Source organism: Salminus brasiliensis, chromosome 16 (assembly GCF_030463535.1).
Source record: "Salminus brasiliensis chromosome 16, fSalBra1.hap2, whole genome shotgun sequence".
In the NCBI taxonomy this organism is placed as follows: Eukaryota; Metazoa; Chordata; class Actinopteri; order Characiformes; family Bryconidae; genus Salminus; species Salminus brasiliensis.
In genome coordinates this window covers 29,648,056-29,660,807 of record NC_132893.1, presented here as the reverse complement: position 1 = coordinate 29,660,807, position 12,752 = coordinate 29,648,056, and the positions used below count along the sequence as shown (strand labels likewise).

Here is a 12,752-nt window from a genome sequence, read left to right as displayed (position 1 = left end):
GGAACCCTGGGTAAATATGCCCAGTATACCCAATTTCACAACCTACATTAGTGCCGCAGTGATGGTTTCCAGTTTAAAGAAAGGTGGGGTGGAAATGCTTAAAATGTGAAAAAGCCAGATGGGTAACATTACTACAGGTCCATGTGGTGAATCTCATGCCTGAATTGGTAGCCCAACTTGGGTGCTCAAGTTCCACATTGACCCCAAATGTGGATGCCTCCCAGGGTCAGTGATGGGATCAGGAAGGGTTAAACATGGGCTTCATCTGGGTTGTACACTGTGAATGTGATATTAAGGTGGGCTGTTACGATAGGGCTCATTTGGGAAGCTCAACTGAGTCCCAGTAAAAAAAAAAAAAAAATGCATGTACAAACTCACCTAGCTTATGTTCCACCCATGTGAGCCACACTGGAGCATGTTGGCTATATAAGCCTGTACAACAGTGGCTAAAGGATGCAAAGACTCTGCAGCTGGCATCTCTGAAACCTTATCTAATAGAGGAAGTGCTTAAAAAAGAAGTTTTCCTGTTTAATAAGTTTACTCTTTATGATTATCATAGTTTGTAGTTTAGTCTCCGGCGGTAAAACCATTTTTTGTTTTCATGAAACATAAAGAATTTGTGTGGGTGGACAGTGGGACACTGTTACCGGAACAGTTCTGCATAATAGTGGTCTAGCAAGCCAGCAGAGGCCCGGTACACCACATGCTTTGAATCAAACTCACTATTCAACTTGTATGTATTTTCACTCATTGTTTTGCATGAAACTATTTCCTTCACAACTATCCAATGCATTTCTGTTTCGTTTTATTTTTCATTTATTCACAAATTAGACTGGGAAAATGATTAGACTACAGGCTAATGTTCATCTGTACTGCCTGGCACTCGATACTTCTGTACTCCTCAGCTTTCTCCAAGATCTGGACTCCTGGGTACAGCATTCAACACCTGCATTCTGCAAACTGGGGCCTTCTCTGCAGAGTTGCGTTACAGTTGTGCAGGCTTTATGCAACACTTAATACATGGTGTACTAAAGCTCACCCTTCAAACTTAGCAGAAGTTGAAGAAGAACAGAACAGTCATTTACAGAGGGAAAAAAAAAACATGTCAGGTGACCATTTGGCCAGAAGCCACAATGGGAAGGTCTTAAACACATGCACACCTCAGGATCAGGAACAGTGAATGTAATTATTATCCACACAGGTAGCTCCCCACGCTTCAGCCCACGTGCCAGCCTGGCAGGGGGGGTTGGGCACCACTGCTGTGACTGTGGAGTTACAGCTTTGCATGACCGGACAAGACCTGTTTCTGTAAAACACTGCACTCTAAAAAGGTTAGACAAGATGAAGCTCAGGCTTAACACAGCAAGCAATGCTTAAGTGTGTACTGAGTCTGAGCACTGATGTTAGGTAAGTGTTAGTGTTATGACTCTTATGGCTCTGAGCAGTAGTTGGACAACCCTGCTGTAACTGATTTGTACTACACTGTTTACAGTTTCACATAGCAAAGCATAGCTTGCATAAGACTATGGGGCAATAGAGTTGGGTTTATGACCGTTTTTGAGAACAGGCACACTTTGCCACATTATTTACTATTATATTATTTAGATTACATTATTTAATATTATACTAATCTGTAAAACATTTTTTAAAATTCTTTTTTTTAAAGATTAACCTCAAACTACTTAAAATCAGAACCTATGCGGCCATCATTTACATATCTCTACATTCTGCATACCACACTTTAGCTCCACCCCCTTAAAATGACAGTTCTCAACATTGTTTGAGCTTTAAGGACCTTTAAAAAAGAGGCGCAATAAAGAGCCAATCAGAACAGAGCGCATTTATCTTGTTTTGTAAAGGCACAGAAACAACCATTTAATCAGGGATAAACAATATAGAAAAAGGTTGAGTAAATTAATTATGACCTTTCTGGAACATAAAACCACACAAATGCTGCAAGTGAAACTAGCTGTGTACTCGTACCTGCCGCAAGTGGGTCAAAAGTGCACCAGAAAGATTGTGGGCTCTGCTGCTGGTGATAAAACTACAATTCAGTGGTTTGATAAGTAACCATTACTGTAATTTACAGATGTATTACTTCATGGAGGAGTGTCTCCTACAGCAAATCACCTTCAGCCTTGAATCACTTCCTAGTCAGCAGCAGCAGGTAATATGCTAGTGTTCACCTTGCCTCATATTCTCTTATCAGCCCTGAGTAAATACTTCCAAAGCTACTGGACAAAAACTTACACTAGTGGCAGGAGCCATGTGAGTCACTACTCTAAATGCATAGCGGCCATTAAATGTCTTCAGCAGAAGTTACTGTAACTTTCTTCAGCTCACCCTACCTTCTCCCTTCAAACCCTAAATGCCCAAAAACTCAATTCCTCATCCTCAAAAGACATAAGTTGCATAGCAGTTAATGAATACATTGTAGTAGCTGAAAATGTATAACAGTTACTGAATAATATTAAACAAAAAAAATGGGTTTAGGGGCCCCAAAGTCAACTTTGCAATCCACAAATTCACAAATAAGGTAATAATATCTGGTGTGTAATCAGTGGTACAAATAAATACACATCACACCAAAGTTTCTGCCCTGGTCATTTCCTTTATTTAAGAATCTGTAATTCAGTTCACAGATTCAGTTGCTTGTTCCTGTGGAAGAGAAGAAGTTAGTGAGAGACAACAACGATGAAACAGATCACTTCACAGCTTTTCTTATTTACATTTTGCTTAGTCAGAGTCAGTATAATCAGTATGGTATTCTGGGGAAAGTAAGTGTACCTCCTTTTCAGGGTCGTAGAGTTCATTGACAAAGTTTTGAGGATGGGCCTCAGATCCTTTAGGTTCCTCATGCTCTTCTATGTCCTTCATAAGCGTCTCCTTGTCAATGGGCCGAGCAGCTTTCTCTCTTCTGTAAACGGATAAATGAACCAGATCATTTAATAAAAAAATAAAAAAAGCAAACAACCAGAAAGCAAAATCTCAATGAAAGGGAAAAAAAAAAAAAAAAAAAAAAAAAACTTGGACAAAATGATTGGTGACTCTTGATTAAAAAGGGAAAAATGATATGATATTATATATCTTCTCAATTATTCGAGAATAACTAAGCATTTTGTCCAAGTATTTTAGGGGCAAGAAATTCATGTAAAATGTGAGATTTGTGTGCCAAAATATAATTAAGAAAAATACTAAATATAAATATTATTAATTACTACTAGTACTAGTACTACTACTACTACTACTACTACTACTACGATTATTATTATTATATAAATTAATCAAGATTAATTAATTAAGCATTTTGCCCAAATATTCTAGGGGCAAGAAATTTAGGTAAGACATCAGACATCTCAAACATTTAATATAGTTTACATCACCATGTCCTATTGGGACCCATTTCAACTTCCCAGTTCAGGATGTGACAAGCCTGAGTAAGAAACTGTATCTACACCTCATCTTCAGAACCACAGCAGCCGCGATGACTACGCCCAAGATGAAGAGGACAGAAAGGACAACAGGAGCACTACTGGATCCTCCTTCCTGACAGAATGTCCCGCTGTAACCCTGCGAACACTTGCAGCTCGGCTCTCCATTTTGCATCACACACTGCCCTCTGCCATTACACAGCTCAGTGTCACAGGACTGACCACTCAGTGTTCGGACCAACACCTCATTGTCCTGAGGCGGGCCAGCAACACTAGGAGAGTCTGAGGAAGAGGGCTGAGGGGCAGGTTTGTGTTTGAAGCTTTGACCGGTGTTCATGTATGCACCTGATGTAATAAGAAATGAGGAACAAATCAGATACATCATAAAGCAGCGATCATATGGTGGAAAACTGAGTTTACCTTGCTTTAATGAATATTAAGTTAGTACATATGGTAATATGTACACAAGGTAACATGTACATATTAATGCATTTGTATGAGATCATAAGCCCAACCTCAGTTACATTTAATTTTCTTATGTATTTAATATATATGTATTTTTTTCTCTTTGGATAGTATTCAGGGCAGTTATTTATTCAGTACACTGATATTATAGATGTTTAAAGCCAGGTTTTAGATACATATTTGACTGACTTAAAGGTGCATTAACAGGAACAGTTTAGTAAATTCTAAGGGACAGAGAGAGGTTGAAAAATGGTTGTAAAAAAATGCAAAAAGAACAATTTTTGGAACCTAAATCCATTCTAATGGACCTCCAGCAAAAATACAAGAAAAAGAAGATTTCCATAGTCTGGCCTAACAGAGGCATCAAATTTTGTTAAACCAGTTCGACCCTGCTTGAGGGTATTTCTCATTATTGTGAAAGAAAAACTAGCACTGACCAAAGCTCTGCTCATTAATAGTGGTTTAAAGGGGTGTCATTTTAATGTCCATACAAAATCAAACTCACAATCCTCTTCATCTGAGCCATCTGGGCAGTCTGCGACGTGGTCACAAAACTTGGTGTTGGAGAGACACTCATGTCCATTCTTGCATGGCTTACTGCCTGTTGGACACTCCAAGCTGGACACACATTGGGTCTTGTTCACGACGAGGTAGCCCTGCGCACAGCGGCATGTACGCCCACCTGGCTTTGCCAGACACAGCTGGCTGCAGCCTCCATTGTTCTCAGCACATACGTTAGATCCTAGTTTCAAGCAGGGGTGGGACATAATCTGATCATACATAAGGCACACCTTTTTTTTTTAACATGGTAGATAAATATAGCAAGTTGTATGCAAAATATGCACTCAGTTGCTGAACTAGTTCTACAGCTGGAGCTATGCAGAGATGTCTGGGTGAGAGTGAGAGCAGCTGAATGAAAGGAGAGGCCTTCATGAAATTGTTCTACCAAATGTGGTCTTTCAACATGCATCAGATCACCTGTCCTCTTTTCAAGCCTCTCCCACAGAGGAATGACAGGACAAAAAGGGAGGGATTGAAAGAAAAACAAAGAGCAGTAAAGATTGGAATAATAGATGATGTGAGCAATGGACCATACAGATACCTTTTTGGCTGTGTTTGCTGTAAGCCTTTAATGCAACGATGTTGGTCCGCACCTCGAACCACATCTGTTTGGGCTGGACGCCATCACTGTACCATACTGTGGTTGTGCCTAAAAGGAATTTGAATAGCATTCAAACAGAGGTAAAGCACTAGGAATGTACATCACAAATAATTTCAAGCACATTTTTCAAGAAGAAAAACAAGTGCCACAGAAGGTTGAATGAAGAGAGGTGAATGAACACAGAATCAGTTTAATGAACACAACAGTATAGCACCATCTGCTGGTATGACCACAAAACTGCTTTTAATGAATAACAAGTGCTTTAGAAATTACCATTGTAAAGGGTGACCCAGAAAAGGATATTGTCACTTTGGGCAAACGAGACAATTAAAGGAGGTCCGGTTTTATACTCTCTGTAATTGGAGCCTTCAATGTCCACAGAAGCAATAACCTCAGCAGCTGGAGGAGAAGGAGAAAGGAGTACAAATTCTGGTAAATAACCAGCAGCTGCTGGTGCATCATATCGAAACTGGACAGAAAAATAGTTAGGACATTGAAGATGGTGGGAACTTTAAGACCGGAAAATACATATATGGCAGTTAGCTGTTTATTTAATCACAGTGAGTCAGTGAATTCCAGGAAAGACATTTATATAAAATTCATAAAATGTTATTAAAACGAAAACCTCATGTATATACAGAACATGCTCAAATTTTACATCTCCATTCTAGTGGTTTTATGCACCTAGTTAGTTTACGTCCTTGTTCATAATTCCAACTCTATAATATAATTTTAAAAGACAAACGTCTTGTTTTTCCAATCCTGGATTGAAACAGTGACTTATGACCAACTTGTGTCTTCTAATAATAAACATGCTTATTACTGGTTTATATGATCAAAGTGAAACAAATCAGAGCACGTCTTGCAATGGATTTTGACCCCTTCTGCTGTTATGGATGACAAAGGTGTCCAAGAAAGGAATAATTTTTCAGAAGTGTCTAATCTAGCAACAAAAATGTCTGCTTCACACAACCCAAATAAATCCTGGATAATAACCACTTGCCATTCAAAAACACTGGGGCCAGACCCACAAGTATCTTAAGACATACTTAGATGCCGTACCCCCCCTCCCCTTTTATATATATATATATATATATATATATATATATATATATATATATATATATATATATATATATATATATATATATATATATATAAAAACTCAATATATAACTATATATATAACTAATATTTAATTCTAAAACAAAGAGTTTTATGTTTATCTTGTTCAGAAGGTCAGCCTCCAAAATGACCAGTTTAAATAGCTGAACTAGTCAAATAAAGGTCCAATTCACCTTTTCTTAAAGGACTGTTTACTGAAATCTTTTAAAAGATTAACTGAATATTGGAGAATGAAACATGCATTATATGATGATTTGTAAAATGCAGCCTAAAACGCTGTTACAAATGGCCTAAATAAGAAAAGAAAAACAGTTTAGAATATTTAAGACATTAAGCTTTCCATGGTTGCATTTAAGAACATTACAAACGATCTGTGAATCCAGACCATGTTTCCCCAAATGTAGTTAACTGGCCAAAACATATCTGGTGCCCAACATCATTTTATTTTGTTTATCCACTGGAGCTACAGGGCAGGTAAAAAGTAACCATTTAGTTCTACTGCAAAACCTCAGACACCAACTGTGATCTAGACAATCGACTAATATTAGGGTAAAGGGAAAACATGTGAATGCTACTCACCAATGTCTGCCCAGTAAAGTGTTGTGCCCTGAGTGGAGAAGGTCAGAAACATGGGCATCTGTGCCTTTGTCCACAGCACCATCCGGTTCTCTCCATTCATGAAGGCGCACAAAATCTGGGGCAGGGTTTCACTGCCCCCCAGCTCTACAGTAGTAAAGCACAGCCTGCCTGTGGGTGGATGCAGGGTGATGGACATGGTGTCCTGGAGATTGGCCTGTATCACTACGGTGGTGTACTTCCAGCCGGGTGAAGAGACGTAGAGCTGGGGCTTCTTAATGCTGCTCCAGTATAGGTTGTGTGTGATCCAGTCTACTGCCAGAGCGGTCACCGTGTCATCCGACAGCTGCAGGGGACTACCCTCGGGCATAAGACCGGCGTTGTCCATTTTTAGCTGAGCCACAGAGGCCTTGCTGGCATCTGCCAGGTACAGCAATCTGTCTCTGAGGACCAGGTCTAGACCTGTAGCTTCGTTTATGCCAGGAAGAGCCATGGCACGGTGGTCAGGCCACTGTTTTAATCCAGTCTTGGCACGCAGGCTTCTAGTGAAGATCTACACAGACCAACAAGATAGCACTTTTCATATACACTGTACGGACAAAAGTATTGGGACACCTGCTCATGGGTGAATCTTAAAGTAGTTGAATGCATTAGAAGGGGTGTCTACAAACATTTCAACAAAGTGTAGACTGTATGGCATCAAAGGGGGTGGCCAAAATGAATCTAGAATCACTTCCTCATCCATAATCATATACCATGCCTCGCCTCGGTCAAACTAATGCAGCTCAAACTGGGATTACACATCAGGACAGATAGGCCAGTTTGTACCTGAGTGATCACAGAAGGAGACAGGAGTAGGAGGAAGGAAGAGGTTGATTCTCCAGGCGAGCTACAGGTGAACCTATCCTCAGCCAACAGCAGCCCTGTTGGACAACGACATGCGGCTTGCGATCCTGGAGTCAGCAGACACATGTGGGAGCATTTGAGGCCTTCACAAGAGTTAGGGACCTTAGGCTGCATGAGTGGATGGACCACCTGGATAAAGATGACAAAATGCATAGTACTTCTGGAAAATAAGCAAGAATTTTGTACAACTTATTGCTGTTTCAACTGGATACAGGATAGCTGCATGACCTTAAATTGAAGATAAATACTTACTTTGAGTCCAAATGGTTGACCAGGTCTTTTGAGAATAACAGTAAGGTTCTTGCCAGTGATTTTCTGAGCTCCCCGAATGGTTCTTCTCTGGGTGTCTGACCAATATACCACGTCATTAAACACCGCCACAGAGAAAGGGGCTGAGGTCTCAGTCAACTGTAGCAGCTACAGAGGAAAGTAAAAAATATTAAATGCACTAAATCAGGGCTGGGTGATATGGTAAAAATACTATATCACGATAATAATGAAAGACTTTTTCCACGATATATTTATCACAATACATGTAAATCACAGACTGAACACATCAGTAGCGACAGATTCTTATAAACTGCTATTCAGATCCTCTCCTGTACTGACTTGACTCGTGCCCCCCCCACATCTGCTGCTCTTCATCTAATTAAACCAGTATACTGTTTTTAATGAAACCTGCAGCTGATCAATGTTTATTAAGCACTAACAGTCTCCTCAATAGGCTTAGAAAAGCATATTGTCATCGATGCCCAGTTCTACACTAAATACATACCTAAAAAACAGGCAAAAATAAAAAAGCTTAACCTAATAATCTTACTGAACACTTTACATCAATTCTAAGTCTAAACCTGCAGTTGAATCACCTTCAGAATCTGATTCCACACAACACATTCAGGACGCTTCTTGCTCAGGAGATTCTTATCCTTAGTACGGTCAAAGTGTTCCCTTACTGCTCTTTGTTGTTTTTAAAGTCTTCTCCACAAAACAGCAGCCAGAATTTTCATTACCCTGAGGTCATCTCCATCTAGTGTTGCTGAACCTATGCATTGGAGCTTTTCGTCGGTCCAGTATATTCGGTCCGTCACAACGTCCACAGCCAAGGCCACAGGCCAGCGCAGGTTACGGCTGAGCACCACCTTCCTCTGTGAGCCGTCCATGCCAGCACGCTCAATCTGCGGCTCACTGCCAATCTCTGACCACAGCATCATCCTGAAACATCAAATGCATTCAGAAGCTCAATTTAAATAAAACAGTTCAGGGAATTAGGAAGGGGTGGTGAGAGATATCAGCTTTTACATATAAAAGGCATAATTTTCTTTAAAAAAATAAAATAAAAAAGTAAGACAAGACCATTCACATTAACAAATCCCCTGCGATCAGCCTGGAACTTTCCCAAATTGACGCTCACCCTTTCTGAGGCTGGAGCACCAGCGAACGAGGCTGCTGCAAGTCCTCATCCAGGATTACCATGTAGTTCTGAGGCTTCACAACGCTGCTACCAAGCCTCACAGCCAGTATTTGTCCAGCAACGCCATCCACCCAGTACAGGTTCCTTCCAATCCAGTCCACAGCAATAGAGTCAGACTTCACACCTATGCAGGGACAAGACTGATTTGGTGGAGAACAGGCAGAACTCGGAGCAACTCTGTGAGGATTTGATTGCATTCAGCAACAAATATATTAATGAGGTCAGGAAGTTTGATGACCCCCACCCCCACATCATCCAACACATCCCAAATATCTGACACATCCCATCCAGAGAACACAGTTCCACTGCTCCACAGCTCAATGCTGGGGGCCTAATACCCCTCTAGCCCATGCCTGGCATTAGCCAGGTTATCAATAGGTTCATGTTTATCTGCTCCAGAGAGTCCTATACTATTGGAAATACTGCTCTACAGTGACTAAAGAAGCTGTGTGTGTGCATTGCTTGCTTTTTGTGCCCGACCTTTAACAAGTGCCTTGATGTTGCCCTGGTCTCCATGGACAGCATATTTGATGCTCTTTTCCGCTAGACTGACCCAGAACAGCTTCTGCTCCATCAGGTCATAGTCCAGAGAGAAGATGGGTGTCTGGCCTGGGGGAAGCAGTAATTGGAGGTTGCCACTCCGCAGGTCCTTAAATAGCAGCTCATACTGCACCGCAGCCAAAAGATGGGGCTCCTCTGCATGCAGCATAAAAATACAGAACCAGGTAAGTGACAGTGTGAGGCTTTTCTAGACAAAATGTAGAAACAGTAAAAGCCATTAGAAATTCACCTGTATGCAACAATGCACACTGTGATTGGTTTAGTGTAGTGCATAACACCGCCTGCCCACCGGATTCCCCTTTTCACAAGTTTATTAGCAACACAACACAACACAACACAACACAACACACACACACCTGGACTCTTGCAGGTTCTGCCATCTGGCTCTAGTAGGAAACCTAGATGACACTGGCAGACATAAGAGCCATGCGTGTTATGGCACTTATGACTGCACATAGGAGGCTGAATCTCACTACACTCGTCTATATCCACACAGGACAAACCGTCTGCTTGGAGTCGAAACCCTTCCCGACAGCCACACCTCTGAGAGAGAAAAGTGGAGAACAAGAAAAGAGACACTGACAACCTCTCTTAAGCTAATTATGCTACAAAACACTGAATACCAAGAGCTGAATTCAGATTAAGATTACATACTGGAGAGAAATCAGGACAGCAATTTCAGAGCTTCAGCTGGGAAATTACTGAGAGGGGCAATTTTCTAAAAATACATAATCACTAACCGCTCCTTGGGGAGTTCTGATACAGTACTGTTCACACTGTTGCTTCCGTGAGCTGGAACAGTTATTGTTGAGACAACCTAGACCCTCATCAGAGCCATCCACACAGTCAGCGATGCCATTACATCCCAGTCTGGGGTTTACACACTCCCCACTCCCACACTGAAATAGGTGACTTGGGCATTTTGCTTTAGCACCTGAAAGACAGAGAACAGAAACCTTTTAGGGACACTACAGCAGGGCTGCTATATCATGGGAATTTTTATAATATAGAATAGGACATTTTTCTCAAATATATAAATAATTCTTTAAAATAATGCAGGTTGAGTTGTTAAGTTAACTATCTAGAATGCAATAAATGATTTGGCCCATATTGTGCAGGTCTATTCTATAGCAGAGCTTAGTAAACAGCAGAAACAGACGATACACTCACATCCAGCTTCATCACTCTTGTCTTTACAGTCCTTTGTGCCATCACACCTCCAAGATGTGGGAATGCACTGAGTTTTTGACGCACATGACCACTGGAACTCCCCACATTGTAATGTAGAGGTCTTGCAGTTCTAAAGCAAAAATCACTCATTTATTACACAGTGGAGTTATTCAGCAGTGTCTGAAGTTAATCACCCACTGGTGTCTGACTACAATTAACTTCCACAGACCTTGACAAGGCAATACTGGCACAGAATTCTAGCTAAATGTGTGCTAATAAGACACAACCTCAGATTAAGCAGGGAGAATTCAGACATGTCCTCACCTGTTCATCAGAGCCATCGGTGCAGTCCTTATGCCCATCACAGAACCACTCGCTCAGCAGACACCCATGGCTGTGAGGACAACGCTTTCCCAGGGGGCAGTGTGGAGGTTTGCGACAGCCTTTCTCATCAGAATGATCTCGGCAGTCTGCATGACCATCGCAGTGGAGCTTTGCAGAGACACACTGGCCATTGGCACACTGGAAATGCCCAACTGAACATGGCTCTGGCGCTAATTTAGGAAAAAGGTAAGGATTTCACACTGAATATTAACAAATCTTTTTAAAACTGCATGCAACACTGGCAGTGGTCGGGCGGGGGAGTTGTTAAAACAATCACATGACAGGAGGGATTATGAGGGAAAAAAAATAAAATAAAAAAAATACAGATAAAGCCCAAATATAACCCTCTGGAGTCCAGGTTTTCGCATATCATCTTAAATTTGTTTTTTAAAAGGCATGTGCATAAGAGAACACCCATATTTTATATAAAATAAAATTATAGAACAATGTCAGCTTCCTCTATAATGAGACCCAATGTAACCTAAAGCACTGTGTAAAGAGATAGTCTGACACTAAACCTGAAAATCTGAAGTCCAATCTTAAATTCTCAATATTTCCTGTAAAAAACAAACCTTTACTCATGTGGACGGATTGTTTTGGTGCCTAAAATGACTATACCAGAGTCTTAGGTTCACAAAAGTAATGGAACATATGAATAAAACAGTATGTAATATGGCGAGAGGCACAAGACGACTTTGAGTGTTTTTGTCACTGGACTACGTACAGCGAAATGTGTCCTCTGCACACACACCCAGAGCGGTGGGTAGCAAACTCCAGCGTCCGGGGAGCAGAGAGGGTGAAGGGCCTTGCTTAAGGGCCCCAACAGTGGAAGTTTGCAGCGCCAGTGTATCAAACCCACAACCCTGTCATCAATAGCCTAGAGCTAAAACTGCAGACCGGCCACTGCCCCACTGGTGGACTCTACTCAAGAAACATCACATGTGGCATGCTTGCACATTCATAGACTCCAGAGGGTTGAGCAACACTGACCCAAAGGGTTCAAGGGTCCAAACACCTTTTTGTTAAGAGTGTACTACAGATCCTATGCTTTTTCTGACTCACCACAGCCAACCTCATCTGTCCCATCAAAGCAGTCTCTCTCGCCATCGCAGACGAAGCTTTCAGGGAGGCAACGAGTTCTGTTGTCACAGTGATGGTGGCAATCCTCCGACAGTTTAAAGCAGTTTATTTCATCAGAGCGATCTTGACACTGAGGAGTCCCGTCACATACCTGCTTCATGTCTATACACATCTTCCCATGAGCACACTGAAAGCGACCTGGTGGGTTACAAAGACACATGAAAAAGCTGCAAGCATGGAAAACATATCCTGAGCGTTCTCTTATTACACAGACTCCGGTACTGTCAGATGAAGAAGTTCTGCACAGATTCATATGCAAAAATAACAGTATATACTTTCATAGCCTGAAAGTGACAGAGCTAAAGCTATGCAACACAGCAGGGATGAAGATGTGCTTTAACAGGACTTTTTAAATACTTTA

The 12,752-nt window shown here is 41.2% G+C and overlaps 1 protein-coding gene across 1 annotated transcript in view; it reads right to left on the bottom strand.

Moving 5' to 3' along the window:
• Positions 1-12,752, bottom strand: part of LOC140536410 (uncharacterized) — a 31,750-nt gene that overhangs the window by 4,467 nt on the left and 14,531 nt on the right. Inside the window, exons 26-39 of the mRNA XM_072658197.1 lie at positions 12,314-12,529; positions 11,192-11,421; positions 10,868-10,997; positions 10,438-10,631; positions 10,054-10,240; positions 9,617-9,832; positions 9,077-9,260; positions 8,676-8,877; positions 7,918-8,082; positions 7,588-7,794; positions 6,763-7,312; positions 5,332-5,457; positions 4,999-5,106; positions 4,388-4,638 (exon numbers count right to left, since the gene is read on the bottom strand). Coding sequence (XP_072514298.1) covers positions 4,388-4,638; positions 4,999-5,106; positions 5,332-5,457; positions 6,763-7,312; positions 7,588-7,794; positions 7,918-8,082; positions 8,676-8,877; positions 9,077-9,260; positions 9,617-9,832; positions 10,054-10,240; positions 10,438-10,631; positions 10,868-10,997; positions 11,192-11,421; positions 12,314-12,529 — 2,966 coding nt within the window. The remainder of the gene's footprint in view (positions 1-4,387; positions 4,639-4,998; positions 5,107-5,331; positions 5,458-6,762; positions 7,313-7,587; positions 7,795-7,917; positions 8,083-8,675; positions 8,878-9,076; positions 9,261-9,616; positions 9,833-10,053; positions 10,241-10,437; positions 10,632-10,867; positions 10,998-11,191; positions 11,422-12,313; positions 12,530-12,752) is intronic.